Source organism: Ostrea edulis, chromosome 2 (genome assembly GCF_947568905.1).
Source record: "Ostrea edulis chromosome 2, xbOstEdul1.1, whole genome shotgun sequence".
Lineage (NCBI taxonomy): Eukaryota > Metazoa > Mollusca > Bivalvia > Ostreida > Ostreidae > Ostrea > Ostrea edulis.
Window position 1 is genome coordinate 3,077,501 of NC_079165.1, and position 20,585 is coordinate 3,098,085.

Here is a 20,585-nt window from a genome sequence, read left to right on the forward strand (position 1 = left end):
TACACAATACAATATCTAACACATCCTATACACAGTACAATATCTAACACATCCTATACACAGTACAATATCTAACACATCCTATACACAGTACAATATCTAACACATCCTATACACAGTACAATATCTAACACATCCTATACACAGTACAATATCTAACACATCCTATACACAATACAATATCTTACACATCCTGTACACAGTACAATATTTAACACATCCTATACACAGTACAATATCTAACACATCCTATACACAGTACAATATCTAACACATCCTATAAAAAATACAATATCTTACACATCCTATACACAGTACAATATCTAACACATCCTATACACAGTACAATATCTAACACATCCTATACACAGTACAATATCTAACACATCCTATACACAGTACAATATCTAACACATCCTATACACAGTACAATATCTAACACATCCTATACACAGTACAATATCTAACACATCCTATACACAGTACAATATCTAACACATCCTATACACAGTACAATATTTAACACATCCTACAGACAATACAATATCTAACACATCCTATACACAGTACAATATCTAACACATCCTATACACAGTACAATATTTAACACATCCTACAGACAATACAATATCTAACACATCCTATACACAGTACAATATCTAACACATCCTATACACAGTACAATATCTAACACATCCTATACACAGTACAATATCTAACACATCCTATACACAGTACAATATCTAACACATCCTATACACAGTACAATATCTAACACATCCTATACACAGTACAATATCTTACACATCCTATACACAGTACAATATCTAACACATCCTATACACAGTACAATATCTAACACATCCTATACACAATACAATATCTTACACATCCTATACACAGTACAATATTTAACACATCCTACAGACAATACAATATCTAACACATCCTATACACAGTACAATATCTAACACATCCTATACACAGTACAATATTTAACACATCCTATACATAATACAATATGTAACACAAGGCAAACACGGACAACGAAGATGCCCGATCTTCTCACACCGGGGATACCCGATCTTCTCACATGTAGAACAATGCCCTGTTCTCTAGGTTACAATGATGCATGTTATAAATATAATATAAAATAGAAAGAGAAAGACATGCCTCCCAACTGATTCGACACACGAGACCATGTTCTCCCTATGATAAATTTTAAACCAGAGCAGGATACTAACAAATACATGTACGTTGATGTTGCAGGGTTTTCAAAATTTGGTTTGATTTAACGCTTCGCAAATTTCATGGTTAACAATCGGTGTTGCTCGTCAACAAGGGGTGCTTACTTTTCCTGATCACCTGATCCAACCTATGGTGGTGTGTTTAGGAGTCCTGATCGTACTTGAGGTGTTTCCAGGGGTCCGTGTTTGCCCGGTTCTTTGTAGGATTTAGATAGTGAGATTGTTCATTATCTTCACCTTTTTTCATTCGTTTAGAAATTTATAGCTCTCTTCCCATATGAAATCTACTGACCACATATATTCCATATCACCTGTGTACCTGAACGTGTATGATGTTATACATGTATCACTGTTATATAGATAGCTTTTACCGGTATATAGGTACAACAAATGAACGCTTTGACAATATACAGAATGTTAAATATCGCCACTTATTATGTGATCATAAATGCAATATGAGTGTAATATATGTATACATTGTACAGATTGATTGCTGTGGAATTAATGGAACTGAAAACGAATTTGAGGACACTCCCTGGTGCAATTCAGTAAACAGCACATGTCACGATATAAATGCCAAAATACCAAGAACGTGTTGTACTGGAGTGGACGATTCAAATTACTTAAACGCAGATGCAGTTTGTTATCAACAGGCAAAGAGTTACAATACAAAGGTAAAACATAAGTTATTCACTGTTACCATGGTAACGGTATATACAATCTACTATAGCAACTGCTAGTGATGTTTCATTTCCTTGCATTTCATTTTCAGGGTTGTTTTGAAGCAGTAAAAGATCTCATTTCGAGTTATGGCACCGCTTTTATTGCCATCTCTATTTGCATCATAGTTGTGGAGGTAAGAACGAATTCATCAACTGCAGTCAGTGTACAGAGACTGACGTCAGAATCAATAATTGTACAAACTGGCGTCAGAATCAATAATTGTGCAGCGACTGACGTCACAATCTATAAGTGTACAAAGACTGACGTCACAATCTGTAAGTGTACAGAAACTGACATCACAATCTATAAGTGTACAGACTGACGTCAGAATCGCTAGGCGTACAGAGACTGACGTCAGAATCAATAAGTGAACAGACTGACGTCAGAATCAATAAGTGTACAACGACTAATGTCAGAATCAATAAGTGAACAGAGATTGACGTCAGAATCAATAAGTGTACAACGACTGACGTCAGAATCAATAAATGTACCGGGACTGTCGTCAGAATCAATAAGTGTACAGAGGCTGACGTCAGAATAAATATGCGAACAGACTGACGTCAGAATCAATAAGTGTACAGAGACTAACGTCAGAATCAATAAGTGCACAGAGACTGACGTCAGAATCTATAAGTGAACAGAGACTGACGTCAGAATCAATAATTGTACAACGACTGACGTCAGAATCAATAAGTGTACAGCATGTTCTGTATATATATATATATATATGATAGTTTGTGGTTTGATATGATTTATATTCAACGAGTTTTGTTTTTCTAAACACACTACGAGTTGAATATTAAATCAACTAAAACCACAATCCACGGGAGATTCTTTTTATCACATGTTAACCCCCCCCCCCCTTGGTTATTCATTTCGTTACTATATTTACTATATTGTTGGGAATTGTGCTTCGCTCTGACATATTGCAACAAACTACGTGAAATTGACGTTTGTGTGTGACGTCATGAACGACTTAGGAAAAGCTAGTGTAATAATTAAAATTTATGTAATGGGTGGTATCCACTGGATAAAGGAGTAAACATGTGATAAAAGTGAATATTATTTGACCATTCATAGTGATTATCCTACGGGAAAATAAGTTACCGAAGAGAGAAAAAATTACTACTTTCCGGATCAAATTGGATTCTTATAATGTAGGTAGATTTTGTAAAATGTTACGGTCGGCCATTCACCATTGAAAACTTTATTTCAGTCATGTATAGTAACGAGAAAAAACGTTTCAAGGTCATGTTCTGGTTTACAAAGTAAATAACGCTGGGCGAGTGTGCGGACGTATCTATGATAAAAAAAAAAATAATAACAAATTACTCATTGATAAAAGGATTTTTGATATTAGAATGCGTCTTATTCTTTTTCTCTTACAGCTTCTCGCCGTCGTCTTTGCTTTCGTCATTTGCAGGCAGGCGGGATCAGATTCGAAAACTGTTTAGGACATCCTCTATACCGATTCCTTGTATCACCATATTGTTTTATCATATCATTGTAGTCAGTGTTACATTTATTCGCTTCATAATGTACATTCTTATATTCATGTGGAAAATCCTTAATGTGTGTTAAGTAGAAGTGTTATAGCGAGAAAAAGAAACTCCAGTGAAATATGCTTTTGTGGGGTTGATTTTTGGTTTGTTGGAGGGGATGGCTATGTTTTTCAAAACATGTTTTATCTTTATGATTATATTGTTTAGATTTGAAAGAAATAGATATATTATTTGGTCTGTTGTTTAAATGACAATATGTGTAATATGAAACAAGTAAATAGTAATCGGAGAGAAAGCGAAACTCATTGACAATATAATTCCTGCTTACTACATATAGGTAGATATACTGTATAAATGCATTTACTGGAGTTTAAAACCAAGCTTTGTCTCGAGTTAGCAACTTTCCTATGATGATCGAAGGATCTCTCAAATCAAAATTTTATTTTTGTACATTCATAATATTTTGGTAATTGTTCATGGGAATTGATCATATTGATATGAAATAAAATCTGAAGTATTTTGAACAAAAATGTTGAAAGAATCATGAATTTTACATTCAATAAATGTGAAAATTAAAAACAAGATGTGTTTGTGAAACAGAAATGCCCCCGATAATGGCCAATTCCAAAGACGGCCGAGGTCACAAGGACAAATATCTTGGTATCAGTAGAAAGATCTTGTCACAAGAAATGCTCATATGCAATATGAAAGTTCGTAATATTTACCATTTAGAAGATATGACCAATGTCAATTTTTTTAAAAGTAGGTCAAATGTCAAAGTCAAAAGGTTTAGTACTCACGGAAAGGTTTTGTCACAAAGAATACTCATGTGAAAAAGTTCAAAAGTTATTAGCAAGGTTAAAGTTTTCAAAAAGTAGGTCAAACGTCAAGGTCACAGGGTCAAATGTGTTGGTCGCCACGGAAAGGTCTTGTCATAAGGAATACTCATGTGATATATCAAAGCTCTAGCACTTGCTGTTCAAAAGTTATTAGCAAGGTTAAAGTTTTAGACAGAATGACAGACAGGACAAAAACAGTATGCCCCCCGATCTTCGATCTCGGGGGCATAACAATATTTGATGAGAAAAAACTATGGGCAACTACAAAGACATAGATAACCCCACCAAAAAAATCTACGAGTAGATTCATTAATAAAATCACTCGAGCCTAATGTAGATCTGTTTCTCTTATTATCAGAAAGTACAGTTTGAAAAAATATAAAATTTTATAAAACTTTTTCTCATTACATGAATGGGGCTTAGAAACTCATTTACAGTACTACTATTGTCATAAGTTTTGTATTTACACCTACCCAGTAAATTAAAAAATCACAAAATGTCAGCATAGTACTAAATAAACAAATGTACTCTGTAAAAGGATTCTTGACAGGTCAGGGTGTATATTGTTTTAAGGTCGTATCCGAAAGACACGTGACCTTCCCTTCTAATGCCGGAGGATTGACCAATGAACTGTCACTACTTATGTTACTCCATGTTTGACGCGGCCCCTGTACGAAAACAGAAACCTGGACCCCATGGTTGTGAGGATCCCTAAAGCATTGCACACCTGTCTCTCTTTTGACGGGCCCGTTAGGGGTACTATTTCTGCTAAATAGTTCGCTGTCGATGAAAGGTGAAGATAACGAACAGCGATCAATCTCATAACTCCTATATGTAATACAAAATAGAGAGTTCGGCAAACACGGACCCCTGGACACACCAGGGGTGGGATCAGGTGCCTAGGAGAAGTATGCATCCCCTGTCACATGGTATTCAGTTTGGTAAACCTGTGACCTACTTCACAGTTCAATGTGCTGAACAATCGTAACAATTTCTTTTTCCTTACCTTCCTGGGACGATGAGAATATTTTGAGTCCTTCTTGGGATTTAAGGGTCTAAAGAGGAGAATGATGTAGTACGTGAAACATCTTCCCGAATATCGGACACAAGCAACACTCGGCATCAACCACGAGTATTGTCTGATGATTATTAAACATATTGTCTGATGATTATTAAACATATTGTCTGATGATTATTAAACATTGAGGAAGGACATAATGATGACATTTACGGAAGAGGAAGGTATCGTGCTAATTGTTAAGATGTGAATAATACATCGTTATAATGGCTGACTTCCTTTTGCAACCAGAAAAAATCTAACGCCTAGCTGGGTAGCTCAGTAGGTTTACGTGTCGACTGCTGAGATAGGTTTACGTGTCGACTGCTGATACATTTTGTAGGTTTACGTGTCGACTGCTGATAGGTTTACGTGTCATAGGTTTGCATGTCGACTGCTGATAGGTTTACGTGTCGACTGCTGATCCATACTTCAAGTTTAGCAGGAGTTTTGATTTTTTTTCTGATGACTTTCTGCTAAAACTGCATATTTGATTGAATAAGGTTTTGAAACTTTTCAATTTATAAATAGTATACATATCCTCCACTCTCCATCCATATCATATTTCTCTGGTATGCTGTTCCTTCTTATACGCTTGGTTCCAATTAAACAAACATGAGTAACAAATCGGTATTATTTTGTAATTCATGTATTTGCAGTTCTGTACATTGTATTTATATACAGAGTTCCAGTGTTAAAACATGAAAAATGTCGACTGGTTTCAGGAAGTATTAAATCAATAAGAATATACTCAACACAGTTTGGATCATTGAAATATGTATCATAAAGGGACTACACACGAAATAAATGAAACATATATAACATTTAATCAAAGAACAAAATCACGTGTTTGTATTGACGTCACATCTCTGTTCTAGCAAACGTATGGAAACACTAGAAACGCGCGCAGTCAGTTACATAAACGTTAGATACATTCAACTGACAGAGTCTAATTAACGCTTAATGAATGTAATATTTAATATCTAGTTAACAGTCAGTTGATTCTAGCTAACTTTATTGCAAGTTGATCGGGGACGTTGTGGGGTTATGACGTCATAAGGAAGGGATGATCTCATTGGCTGATTTTCTCACTCGTCTGAACTTCGGCACATGCAGATAGAAGCAAGAATAGCAAGTATCTGTAACAAATAAAGCGGTAATGCACAAAACATTGTAATTTTAGAGGCTACTAAGATTTATAGAACACCATCAACATAAGTGTAACAAACCTTGACATCTTTGAAGAATTGTAGTCAGGAAGTATTATGAAATATATTTTTCTCTAAATAATTTTATTTTCAAACAATTTGTGATGTCGTTTTAGTAGAGTGTCTGAAAATCGTTTGGTTTTTTTTTAAACAAAGACTTGTACAATACTTGGTTATATTGTGGAGTTTGAATATATAAATGCATTGCATCTAATTGTAGTAACTAAAATCGATGAATATCAATAAGAAGACATTCAGGAAAAGTGATGTGAATATTACTATTTACGTGAAGAGTTTAGGCTAAATTCCCTTCACCATAATTTCCTCTGCACATCAAAATTGAACAGATGATTGCTAATAGCTGTAATGAAAAATACCAACAGAATGAAATATTATACATATATCAGTAAACGAGAGACAGAGAGAGATTATAATAATGGGTAATTATAATGCTAGTTATGATTTATATAAATTTACATTTGTTGTTCTTTGGTTTGTACCTTACTTATTGAATAATCAAATAACTCGGTAAACGGATTTAGTGAGAGTCCTAGTGGGCGAGATGAAATCCACGCCCACTTTGGTGTCTCATTTGTAACAGGTAGTGAGGAATCTGCTTTACTGTGAACGTCTTCATCCCCTACCCCCTTCCCCCACCCCAACACTCATAGTTCTTTACAAAGTCAGGTACAAACCTAAAACATATTCATTTTACCGTGAACCTCATTTAACATCGTTACTGTGGTAAGACATCCGCCATTTTGTGTTCGAGAGATAGATAGAGATTGAGAAATTTAACATTGCCAATAAACCACAGCTAGTATTTAGTTCAAGGTAACATGAAATATTTAAATAAGGTAAAATACAATACGGTTAAAATATGATAATTATCATTATAGTAAGGTACTCTATACACACTTAATATTTATATGTTGATGTAAACCTGTACATAATATTTTATCTGATTGTACATATCAGAAACTTTAAAATGAAACTTCTTACCACGGTCTGAGACTCACCTCGATTATAAAGATAGTGATCCCGATGCCGAGGAAGACGTTACTGTACTGCGAGGTATCAAACTTGGAGATCAAGGTGTCATAACATCCCTACAATAAATAGCAGACATTTTGTTTTCTAAAACAAACTTACAACGTATTACTTTGCGGTCTTGAGCATCTGGTCTGTTGTTTGTGTGTTCCTGTAAATGAGCTCACAATAATGTGTCTCAAAACATTGCAAATGACTGGAGCACGCTATAGTATATGCAATGTAGTATAGCATTCATTCATTTTTATTTCATCTTCTTTTTAAAAACCTTTTTTGTTTGTATACCTTGTAACTTATCTACTGTAAACTGCTATATATTATTTATTTTATTATCATTTTTTTTCCTTTTTACATTTAACAGTTATAGTGTTTCTTAACAATTCTTAATGTTTAGGTTTGAATTTAATGTTTAAATTTTGCAGTGAAAAACTTTTGTTTGATTCGTTTTAATTCTTAACTTCTGAAACTGTCTGGCTATACAGTATGCGTGTAAATATGTATATATGTGTTAGTTTTTGCATGCTTACTTTGTGATATTTTATTTTGTCTGTGATAGTCGGTTTAAGAGATCTGTAGAGCTCATGTTATTTGTTACTATTGTATACAGTGCCGACTTTAAATACAATTTACTTACTTACTTATAGTATCATTGTTTGTAATGTGTTTTACGGAATAAGTATCTAGGAAGTTTTTTTTTATAGTGTTATGTAAATAATCGGCCAAGCCGATTGTACACCAACACCCCCATGTTCACAAAATAGATATGTATATTCCTTAAATCGACACGCAACCTCTAATTTCGGTTATATTTTCACTATTTCATTCAAATTTTACAACTGATACGAGATGACGTCATAAATATTTGGGTTTGATTCTCGATCCCGACGACTTAAGTCAATGTGACGGGTTTTCCAGACATTATATTATAAACAAAACAACGGAGGTACACCTTGTCTTGACAAAGCACCCTCACACTCACTGCTATCACGTTGAGCGTCATGTCATTTGTACCACTTGACCTACAACCGGTGACGTCTCCATAGAAGCAAAACCAAATTCTCGACTGGGGCGTAAAATAACACATAAACATATGTAACCTGTAGGAACATACCACTGGTGACTAAACTGACAGGTGATCTACCTGTAGGAACATACCACTGGTGACTAAACTGACAGGTGATCTACCTGTAGGAACATACCACTGGTGACTAAACTGACAGGTGATCTAATATACCTGGGTATGATATGTTCCAGGTAGGACATTGACGCTACATGTATATAACATACCTGAGCATGGTATGTTCCAGATTGGGCATTAACGGTACATGTGCTAGGGGCGTTGTAGCTTGCTGCGGTAACCCCTTTGCAGCAGGAAATGGGCAGCTTTTGACCTGACGACTTGCCGCTCCAGTTTGGAGTGTTCTGGAAATCCCCAGCTGTTCCATTGGCCACTGCGTTGACGCCGCAACATTGAAGCTACAATAGAATATGAAAAGATTTGTCAGGAAATGCTTAAATTCGGTTTTGACTATGCAAACACTGATTTATGTGTTTAAACTTTAGAACTTAGTCCCAATAGGTCAAGGTTCGGAAACAAATATACCGTCAGGAAGATGTAGTTCCATCCATTGCTGATTTGGTTGGTTCCGTTCAGGCTGTCCTCTCTGTATCCTTCCCGTAACAAGGTCACTAGTTTATCCTTCACGGCAGAGTTCAGCTACAAAACAGGACGTGGGGGAATTATTATTTCAACATACAATGTACATGTACTGTATACTGAAGTAACAGTTGACTAGGGTAACCAGTGGTTATTACGCGGTCATTTACCTCACTCTGCATGGTAAACCACAAGATGACCACAACAATCTCGGAGAGTAGTACCAACAAAACGACAATGGAGTACTGAAAATATACAAAAATCATAATGGATAAAAAGAATTCGCGAGGACGTGGTAATTCATGCATAATGCATGCTGACATATCCTACAAATTGCATGTTCGTTAACTTTAGACTACAACATTTGTATAATGTTCTGGGAATGTGCTTCTGATGCCCTAAATCCGTTCGGAAAATAAAACCTACACGAAGTGAATTTCTCAGATTATACTTACATAAATGTATGCAAATACGCCTTAGTGATGAATTCAATGATATTTTATAACAAAGAAACGCCACTCTTCAGTACTTACAACCGTCAGAAGGCATTTGCTTTTGCAGCAGGCGCCCAGCAGCCCCACGGCAGCGACCAGGAACACAAAGAGTCCCACGATAATGAATCCGATCCCGAGGTTTGTAACAATGTCACCGAGGGGGACGCCCGTGACGGCAATCTGATCCAGGACAGGCTTGATTTCAGCTGTCACGAAATCGATGTTCGTCTGTAGAACTATTCCTGGTATGAGGAGGCCGAGGCCCATCAACTGAAAAAAGGCGGTGTAGTCTTATCGCAATTGTAATTACATGTACTTAATTCGTTAAGGTATATTGTACATATTCTTATCACAATTGTAATTAATCAATGTTCGTGAAGGTATATTGTACACATTCTTATCACAATTGTAATTAATCAATGTTCGTGAAGGTATTTTGTAGATATTCTTATCGCAATTTAAATTATTGTACAGTTAGGTATATTGTACGTATTCTTGTGTCAATTTTACTTATACATGTACAGTGTGGTGTTGTTCAGAGAGATTCGTATGTTCACAGAGAGGTACTATTCTGATCACAATTTCAATTAATATTTTGTTCACATAGGTACTGTACTTCGTTTAGCGTATTCAAAATTTGGTGCAGTCAAAGCTGATAATCATGATTTAGCTCTTCTTCTATGTATGATAATGGATAAATAGAGAATTTCATTTTTAGCGTAACTATAAATTGGCGCTCTTGCTTCGCCAAACAAGCGCTAAAATTTGAATCCCGCTAGATTAAGTACAATTACATTACATGAAAATTGAACAGAAATACGTACTAGTTTTATGCTTTCATTTACTCATAAAAGCACTTATTTTCATGGTCTTATAATTATGTTTTTGTTCTAATATCAGCATAAAGAGCGATGTAATTTCTCTTAACCGCATCGAAATTAATGTTGGATTGAAACTTTCCTTATAGGTTGTTATTTTGTATTGATACGCATGAAACGCTTAAATCATATGAAACAGGGCTGTTATTTAATCACACAATTAAACGATAAATAGAACTAATTACCATGAATATTATGTTGATGACCACCAGAATGATCTGGCCCAATCTTCCTCCAAAGTCCAACCCCATTTTGATTTCTGAAAAAGTAAAAGTTTTGATTTATCAGGGGAAAGCCGTATTTGTCATAAAAGTATGCTCAACAGGCGAAAGAGTCCGAGGGATTCCAGCATTAATGATGTTAAAGATGTCCTGCATAGCTACCTGCAGTCTACCTGACTGGAAACAGACTACTGTTGACAAAGGTTGAAACACAATGTTTATGTTAAATTTGCTTTACTCTAACAACTCTGCAAGTTTGCAACGTATTGGAAAGTTTGTCCGGGTTTATATCGGTCAGTGATATATACCCTACATACACAGATCCTGAAGTCTGACGAATATACATGTACACCACGAGCTTTGGTGTCCTGGTCAAAGCATAACACTGAATCCAAGTCCGCCATTTAAGCATTGTAGCGGAATCTAAAGATCCGCCCCCCAAACCAAATCCTACCCATCAGGATTTGGTTTATAACAACGGTCAGTGCGTCATTACATATTCCCAGAAAGTCACTAAGACAAACCATGATTCTATACAGTTATAATCAAGTAAATGTGTTTGATATTTTCCCATTTAATAACTTTCGTGTTTCATGGAGTAGTAAAAGTCATTTAACAGCAATGCAAGATTAAAGTGCTGAGCAAGTATTCACTGAAAGTGCAAACAACAACATATTCCTGGTCAGAGTTAGTGGGACGTATATGGGCACTTAAACTTCTTTGACTTCTAGTCCCGTAGGGATCCGGGTTAGAATTGGTCCTCAGTACCCCCTTGCTTGTCGTAGGAGGCGACTAAATAGGCCGGTCTTTCTAATGATACCGAAAAAACCAAGGTCCCGTACCACAGCAAGTGTGGCACGATAAAGAACCCTCCATGCTCAAAGGCCGTATGCGCCGAGCATAGGCCTAAATTTTTCAGCCCTTCGCCAACAATGGCTATGTCTCCATACAAGTGAAAAATTCTTGAGAGGGACGTTAAACAAGATACAATCAATCATTGACTTCTTTGATTCTGGATGAATTTTCACGACACGCTACATTTTTACATAACCTATTATAAACTAAGCACCTCTCATTCACTGTAACTTCTATGCAGGCTAAGTCTATCATAAGACACGTTATTCTTTTCAATTAAAACTGGCAAACACAGGGCCCACACCTCCTCCCCATTGGGTTATGCCCTCCCTCGAAACTTCAGTACCTGCATCTGGTATCAACAGTGGCAACTATATACAAGTCCAATCGATATAATTTTATTGTATTTTTCTGAAATAAAATCTAGATCCAGATCCTAGCCTACTTTAGTAAACTTTCCACTTAAAGGTTCCGGATCCTCGATATAGATGTTTTATTATGTAGATATTTGGGTACAGAGACGGAAACTATTACAATCAATGAATTGTAAGCCATTGTAAGAGGTCTACTTAGATATATACACGTACACACAAATATAGTCAGGATTATACCGAGCGAATCTGCACGTATCTACTACAATCTAGTCAGGATTATATGTCTAGTAAGAAATCTATGTCTCTACAATCTAGTCAGGATTATATGTCTAGTAAGAAATCCATACGAATCTACAATCATAGTCAGGATTATTTGTCTAGTAAGAAATCTACACGAATCTATAATCTAGTCAGAATTATATATCTAGTAAGAAATCTACGTCTCTACAATCTAGTCAGGATTATATATCTAGTAAGAAATTTACGTCTCTACAATCTAGTCAGGATTATATGTCTAGTAAGAAATCTACACGAATCTTCAGTCATAGTCAGGATTAGTATAGAGTTTATATTAAGAAATCTACAACCAGTCGTTTATATCAGTACGGTTTCTACTGGGGAATGTACACGAATATACAATTTCAGTCTTTATCAGTACGGTTTCTACAAACAAACGATATTGCCAATATCATTTCAAATTATTATATTATTAAAATGAAGCACTGTTAGCCAAAACGCGTACATGTAAAATTTCAATAGAAGCGAGTTAAAATGTGAAATGAGAAAGCGCTTGTTGGGTTTGGTGAGGAAGAAAAGCTGCCTTACCTCTTGTTCAGATGTACTACACTGCAAAGTAAACAGGATCTCGTCAATTTCTCCTGTTTCCGACGTGATTGTTATGAGTTCATCTACAACGTCCGGGACATCTTAGCACGTCATTCATTGTCTACTTATAATACATACGGTATATTCACAGTATGTACCGGGGTAAACTGCTCTAGTAAAAATACGGTAGTCAAAATAATTGATGTCGCAAAAACCACGAGTTGCATCATGATCGACTCCATTCAGTATAATCTGTTGCGAAAAGCTGCAACCTCCTATAGGATAAATTGATTGCAATCATCGAGATGCACGTTTGTTATAGATGCTTTGTTTTGTATTTATACACCAACATGTTAAACAAGAATTGATTTTATTCAGATTATAATTTAATTTTGCTTGTAACACGCAATTTGATTGGCTGAAACTGATGGAGGAATATATATTATTTTATATAATATAACTTGGTATGGGAACACACCCCTTGACAACCAGCAGCTGGAACTACTTAGAATACCTTTGTTTGACTTTTTCTCTCGATGTTAAACAAGGCGTAGCCTACTATAATTTTTACTTATAAGTGCACAAAATATTAACGGTAAAAACTCGTCGGATACTAATTCTGACACAACGATAGCATTTGCAAAATAATGGTATAATAAGTACTTGCAAATTTGCTGTTTCATTATGAAATACATTTTCACTTGAAAGATTGCTTGATCCGCCTATCAAAGCATTTAATGCGTCATGTATTACAAAATGTACATCTACTAGATGACGTCACGACAAATCGATGACATGTGGATCGCATTCTGTGAATTGTTTACATTTTACTGTGTCGGATTTAATAGGCGACAATGCTGCATATGTAATGGTAAGTTATGATTTAGTTTAAAACTTTTATAAAGTCAAGATACCGCAATTCACGTAGCATTTTCTGGTGCATGACGTATTTTGTGTGATGTCGGGTTTAGATTTATAAAAATAATAAACTCTCTGGTACTTTTTGTTGGAACGTCTCAAAAGTCGATCTTGCGCTGCGCAGTAAACATTAGGCCTACATATGTAGCCTACACATATCTTCTATATCAGGATTCGTTGAAAATACCACCTTGCGTTTTAAAATTTGATTAATAAAGTACATGTTCCGGTTATGCATAGAACCAAGATGGCGGTTTTCTCGTTGGACGCTTCCTCAGTCTGTTGCTAAGTGAATCCTTGTGCAGTACAAGTGATTTCTATTTCTCAGTGATTGTTTATTTTTTTGTATAAATGAAAACTTGTACAGCGTAGTTTTGTCTTTTTACATTAAATTATAAGGATTGAAGCTAATTTTGACCTGTGTTATACGATGTAATGTAACTTGGTGCAGTTTACGCTTCTTATAATCCGCTTCGCAGATTATAAAGCGTAAACTGCACCAAGTTACATTATATCGTATAATATAGGTCAAAATTGGCTTCATTCCTTAAATACAAGCAATGATATCAAGCATATTTCCAGTTTATATACCAACAACATAATACAGGAAATGTTCTTCTTCTGTGTCATTACTGTATTTACACGTGAAATATTGTTCTTCTGTGTCAATTGTATTTACACGTGAAATATTGTTCTTAAGAGTCTATTGTATTTACACATGAAATATTGTTCTTCAGAGTCTAATGTATTTACATGTGAAATATTGTTCTTCAGCCTACTGTTGTATTTACACGTGAAATATTGTTCTTAAGAGTCTATTGTATTTACACGTGAAATATTGTTCTTAAGAGTCTATTGTATTTACACGTGAAATATTGTTCTTAAGAGTCTACTGTATTTACACGTGAAAAATTGTTATTCTGTGTCAATTGTATTTACACGTGAAATATTGTTCTTCAGAGTCTACTGTATTTACACGTGAAATATTATTCTTCAGTCTACTGTATTTACACGTGAAATATTGTTCTTCAGTCTACTGTATTTACACGTGAAATATTGTTCTTCAGTCTACTGTATTTACACGTGAAATATTATTCTTCAATCTACTGTATTTACACGTGAAATATTGTTCTTCTGTGTCTATTGTATTTACACGTGAAATATTGTTTTTCTGTGTCTATTGTATTTACACGTGAAATAGTGTTCTTCTGTGTCTACTGTATTTACACGTGAAATATTGTTCTTCTGTGTCTACTGTATTTACACGTGAAATATTATTCTTCAATCTACTGTATTTACACGTGAAATATTGTTCTTCAGAGTCTATTGTATTTACACGTGAAATATTGTTCTTCTGTGTCTATTGTATTTACACGTGAAATATTGTTTTTCTGTGTCTATTGTATTTACATGTGAAATATTGTTCTTCAGTCTACTGTATTTACACGTGAAATATTGTTCTTCAGTCTACTGTATTTACACGTGAAATATTATTCTTCAATCTACTGTATTTACACGTGAAATATTGTTCTTCTGTGTCTATTGTATTTACACGTGAAATATTGTTTTTCTGTGTCTATTGTATTTACACGTGAAATAGTGTTCTTCTGTGTCTACTGTATTTACACGTGAAATATTGTTCTTCTGTGTCTACTGTATTTACACGTGAAATATTATTCTTCAATCTACTGTATTTACACGTGAAATATTGTTCTTCAGAGTCTATTGTATTTACACGTGAAATATTCTTCTTCTGTGTCTATTGTATTTACACGTGAAATATTGTTTTTCTGTGTCTATTGTATTTACATGTGAAATATTGTTCTTCAGTCTACTGTATTTACACGTGAAATAGTGTTCTTCTGTGTCTATTGTATTTACACGTGAAATAGTGTTCCTCTGTGTCTGTACTGTTCGGGGAATCAGTCAGGACCCTCACACAGCTACACGGGGTAACGCCATCCTTGTTTCTTTCCATTACTTCCTGTCAGAGGAGTCTTCTTAATTTCTTTTCCACAGACGTCCATGAGTGTAAAAATGAAAGCCAGAACCTAAAACATTGTATAGTATTACAGAACATTCACGTGGCGACCTGTTAGGAATAGGAAGTACACCATAATCAACCCCAATATACCTCCAGCACTAGTAAAATGAATCCAAGTGCTATAAATCCATCTCCATAAGCATCCACCGCTGTCTTCAGAGCCGAAAAGCACCCCTACAACCACATTTAAAGTAGATATTTAGATATTTAAGAAATAAATTTCATTTTTTAAATATATTTACATCATACTTTCATTTTTATCGGAATTCCCAGTCCTTAAAATAGACGTATTATATTATCAATATTCATATGCACATGGTTCATAACTGCAATGCCTTCATGAGGAAAGCGCTATCACTACAATTGGTAAAGATATTAAAGGCAAAACAACTTTGGAAATGTAAATATTTGAATGTATGAAAGGTGAAAATAACACTCAGTGATTAATCTCATAACTCCTGGATACACCAGAGGTGGGATCAGGTGCCTAGGAGGAGTAAGCATTCCCTGTCGACCGGTCACACCCGCCGAGAGCCCTATATCTTGATCAGGTAAATAGAGTTATCCGTAGTCAAAATCAGTGTGATAAGAACGGCCTAACAATCGGTATGAAATACGTCAGACAGCATCATGTGTTATTATGATAAAACATTGTGTACATTGAATGAAGAAAATTTGTTTATACCATTAGCTCCTTGGTGGGAATTCACGTTTTGGTGAAAGTCAACTACCTTATAATTGTAGGACCCATCGTCAAGAGCTAAATAGCATGTGTAGGTCGCATAGTACTTTGTAACAGTCACCCCGGTACAGCATGACAAAGGTATGTACTTAACGCCATCATGACAGTCACCGGAAATAATACACCATGACGTCACGTTGAATACATTGCCTGGCCCAGTAATAGTGTCAATCCCACAACAATCAAGCTGGAAATTAAAGTCCTCAATCAATCATCAATGAAAATAAGATACAAGACACAATTACACGTATACAAGTAGATGTGTGACTTACGGACATGAAAAGGAAATTCCAGGCGTTGGAAATCGAATTGGCGTTAGTAAGGGTATCGTCTTTGAAGTTACTAGAAAGCGAGGCAGTTAGCTGTGTTCTTCCATCATTTTCCAACTGAAAAAAAACCCTTCCATATTCAACATCATGAAGAGGATGCATTATGCAGAGAAATGAAGACTGTTCTGTGAGGTACTAAAATAAACATTGGTTTGTACTGTGAGGTACTAAAATAAACATTGGTTTGTACTGTGAGGTACTAAATTAAACATTGGTTTGTACTGTGAGGTACTAAAATAAACATTGGTTTGTATTGCGTGATACTAAATTAAACATTGGTTTGTACTGTGAGGTACTAAAATAAACATTGGTTTGTATTGCGTGATACTAAAATAAACATTGGTTTGTATTGCGTGATACTAAAATAAACATTGGTTTGTACTGTGAGGTACTAAATTAAACATTGGTTTGTACTGTGAGGTACTTATAAATACATGTATCTACCCGATGCAATGTGCAGAGAAATAGACATTGATATGCACTGCGTGTTACTGAAGTCAACACGACATTGTTTGAACTATTTAGTAATTCAAGATTCCGTAAGACCTTGTGCTTGTCACTCAACGAGCTTTATCGGTCATGCTTGCTTTTTGATGGGTTTGAGTTCCGGTGACGACACACTTGAGTCGTTAATAAATATATTACATAGCTAGTATTTCCTCGCCAGGCGCTTTAGCAGTGGTTCGTATGAGACATACAAAGAATTTTTACTATTGTCTTCAATAGTCCAGAGATCCTGGCGTATAAACAAAATACAGATATTCTCTCCATACTCGTAAATTGATGCAAGTCTCGTCAGAATCCCGTGTTCTTTGGCACCATCAGTGCTTGAGGAGACGACCCTAATCGGCTCTTAGGCCTCATCCCCCGATATATACCGCTATATTCGGCTAATTTTTGTTATCGGTGCGTAATGGACGGAGCAATAGGAGGCCATCTTCATATCACAAGTACAGAGATGTGCTGAGAACTTACATTACACTTCACAATACATCATCAGTCACTAATTACCTTTATTTTAGTGTTAATCCACATGGACACCGCCACCAGATTGGACACAAACAAGGCGGCGATTACAACATTGTACTACAACAGAGAACAAATACTTTAAAGGTGTCATGGCTCAGAAACAAAAAAGGTCGGGGGAGGGGTGATTACCCGTATGCATACCAGGGGCGGATCCAGAAATTGTGATTACGGAGGCGCCACTTTATAAGGCAGTGGGTGCAATGCGAAGCCCTGGTGGGGGTCCAGGGGGCGAAGCCCCCGGAAACTCCTGGATTTTACAGATTTTATGGTGCTTGAAATATTTCTCCTATTAAGTCATTTGTACTATTTTCTATCATTTTAATAAGGTGAAATTAATAAAATGACTAAAATTTTAAGGGGGTTTTGGAAAAAATTAAGTTCTCCCAATAAAGTAATTCAAAAAATCAAAGGATTTTGTCATTTATTTCTCCGGGATTGGAAGAAATCGTTTCTTTTATCGTTTAGTACATTTTCCGAAACAAGATACCGCGATTTACCTTGAATTTGAAAATTTTAGGGGCGCGCGCCGGCTGCGTCCCCTCTAAATCCGCCGCTGCATACATATCAGCGGTTGTGCTGAGTGAAAATTATTTTGATAATAATGGTCACTATTGTAGTTATTACAATACTAATAGTGGATTATGTTCTACACAGGAATCGTGCATACATTGCAATCCGCTTTTTCTGTTACTTTTTAATATTCATATTTCCAATTTTTTTACTTTCGATGTCTTCACCAATTGAAATAATAGTAATTTCCTTATGAATGTGAACAATGTGCGTATGCATCTTCATAAATATAATAAAACTATTTAAGCGACTAGGAATTCCGATAAAAATGAAAATAAAATGTAATTATATGAATTTAATTTTTGAAAACTACATGAGGGTATGAACTGCAACATTTCACGCCAGCATACACATCATGAAGCGTGAACACGCTGACAATGAAGTGTGAACACAATGACAATGAAGTGTGAACACACTGACAATAAAATGTGAACACACTGACAATAAAGTGTGAACACACTGACAATAAAATGTGAACACACTGACAATAAAGTGTGAACACACTGACAATAAAATGTGAACACACTGACAATGAAGTGTGAACACGCTGACAATAAAATGTGAACACACTGACAATAAAATGTGAACACACTGACAATGAAGTGTGAACACGCTGACAATAAAGTGTGAACACACTGACAATAAAATGTGAACACACTGACAATAAAATGTGAACACAATGACAATAAAATGTGAACACACTGACAATAAAATGTGAACACGCTGACAATAAAGTGTGAACACGTTGGCAATAAAGTGTGCTGACGTAAAGCAACGCCGTTAATACCCTTCTCTATTTTCAAAAATGAAATTTATTTCGTAATTGTACATGTTTTAGTGAATGATACATTCATACAACGAGAAGCAAGCGCTTATCACGCCACCAGACTCCCACGATTCCTAGACTTCCGGTCACGAGACAGAGCAGTCCAATAACTAGCATGACATACGATAAACCTGTTATGACGTCACCAAGGTTAAAGGAATCAATGTTGATATCTTTCAGCAGAGGCAGTATGTCTGTATGAATAACTTCCAGTTCAGAATGAACCAAACAAGTCATTACCAGGGCAGGGATACCGAGAACCTGGAGAAGAAACCAACACAAAAGAAAAATAGGGGGGAAAAACCATAACATAAATCGCTAAGTGAAATTCAGATCACTGAAAGATACACTGCTACTTAGAGCGTACCATTTATAAGAAAAGAAATGTTACATACCACTAAAAGAATGTTGGTAATGAGGAGAAACACTCTTCTTCTGTTGTCACACGCAGATGTCATTTCAAATATTAGAAATCCACGGTCGATATAGAACAAGAAGGATGTAACAGATTTTTTTATTCGTAAAATTCTGTAAAGTACTGTTATAATTGTATTCCTTAGTTCTGGACTATTTCTGGAACGTTAACACTTGAACTAAGTAGTTATCGCATACTTCTCAGTCAAAGACATTTAAAAGTTTCTTTTCATTAAAAAAAGAAAAGAATTACTCGCCTCATTGGTTATATTTCAATAAACAGCCTGTACCAAATGTAATGAATTCATTTCTTTATTGCTATTAAAAGCACTGGTGGTAAATTTTGCGGTCAAAATGGGTTATTTTTTAAAAACAAAACAAAACAAACAAAAAACTATTAATGCATATTAATTCTGTTTTCGAAAATGATTTTAAAACATTTAACTTACATTATCGGTATATGTTTGTTACTAATATTCAATTACTGTATAATAAGTGATTTGTGTACATGCTTTTGAGACTCTGATTTGTATATATCAACTGGAAAACCCCGAGGAAGAATAGTGCGTGCACAAATCAGGTTACCTAGTAATGAAGTATTATATTATCAATTCCTCAATCCGAATATCTAAAACATTTAATACACATTCGTTCTATGGTTGAAATACTTTTAACATTATTTATTATCTTTTAAAAGATACAGACTAAGATTGGGTAGTACCGTTGTTAATAACGATGTATAATTAAAACCATTGCAGTCATTAATTAAACCAGAAAGTGCAC

At 35.3% G+C, this 20,585-nt stretch overlaps 3 protein-coding genes and 1 long non-coding RNA gene across 8 annotated transcripts in view; 2 read left to right on the top strand and 2 right to left on the bottom strand.

Moving 5' to 3' along the window:
• Positions 1-4,051, top strand: part of LOC125678751 (tetraspanin-9-like) — a 20,329-nt gene extending 16,278 nt beyond the window's left edge. Inside the window, exons 5-7 of one of the 2 annotated variants that reach the window (XM_048917423.2) lie at positions 1,733-1,921; positions 2,020-2,103; positions 3,359-4,051. In XM_048917423.2, coding sequence (XP_048773380.2) covers positions 1,733-1,921; positions 2,020-2,103; positions 3,359-3,424 — 339 coding nt within the window. In that variant the 3' untranslated portion in view covers positions 3,425-4,051. Of the gene's footprint in view, positions 1-1,732; positions 1,922-2,019 lie in introns of both variants that reach the window. The other variant, XM_056157301.1, reaches the window with a different exon arrangement.
• Positions 4,052-5,999: 1,948 nt separating this feature from the next.
• On the bottom strand, positions 6,000-13,171 carry LOC125678750 (leukocyte surface antigen CD53). Of its 3 annotated transcripts, none has more exons than XM_048917422.2 (9): positions 12,931-13,171; positions 10,841-10,914; positions 9,817-10,047; positions 9,454-9,528; positions 9,230-9,343; positions 8,914-9,102; positions 7,596-7,685; positions 6,856-6,937; positions 6,000-6,507 (listed from the first exon to the last, which is right to left on the bottom strand). In XM_048917422.2, exons 2-8 carry the CDS (start codon positions 10,904-10,906, stop codon positions 6,872-6,874), a joined length of 831 nt encoding a protein of 276 aa, XP_048773379.2. In that variant the 5' UTR covers positions 10,907-10,914; positions 12,931-13,171; the 3' UTR covers positions 6,000-6,507; positions 6,856-6,871. The 3 variants fall into 3 exon arrangements, with proteins under 3 accessions (XP_048773379.2, XP_048773378.2, XP_056013277.1); XM_048917421.2 differs by having other exon boundaries at positions 6,863-6,937; positions 12,931-13,038; XM_056157302.1 differs by lacking the exons at positions 6,000-6,507; positions 6,856-6,937; positions 7,596-7,685 and adding an exon at positions 7,994-8,723 and having other exon boundaries at positions 8,768-9,102; positions 12,931-13,051.
• Positions 13,172-14,419: 1,248 nt separating this feature from the next.
• On the bottom strand, positions 14,420-18,114 carry LOC125678752 (uncharacterized). Of its 2 annotated transcripts, none has more exons than XM_048917425.2 (5): positions 17,975-18,114; positions 16,907-17,020; positions 16,624-16,821; positions 15,983-16,066; positions 14,420-15,899 (listed from the first exon to the last, which is right to left on the bottom strand). In XM_048917425.2, exons 1-5 carry the CDS (start codon positions 17,996-17,998, stop codon positions 15,792-15,794), a joined length of 528 nt encoding a protein of 175 aa, XP_048773382.1. In that variant the 5' UTR covers positions 17,999-18,114; the 3' UTR covers positions 14,420-15,791. The 2 variants fall into 2 exon arrangements, with proteins under 2 accessions (XP_048773382.1, XP_048773381.2); XM_048917424.2 differs by having other exon boundaries at positions 16,907-17,098; positions 17,975-18,108.
• LOC130052414 (uncharacterized) lies at positions 16,130-18,401 on the top strand. Its single transcript, XR_008800768.1, has 2 exons — positions 16,130-16,443; positions 16,637-18,401. It is a non-coding gene; the product is annotated as an uncharacterized LOC130052414 (long non-coding RNA).
• Positions 18,402-20,585: the final 2,184 nt, after the last annotated feature.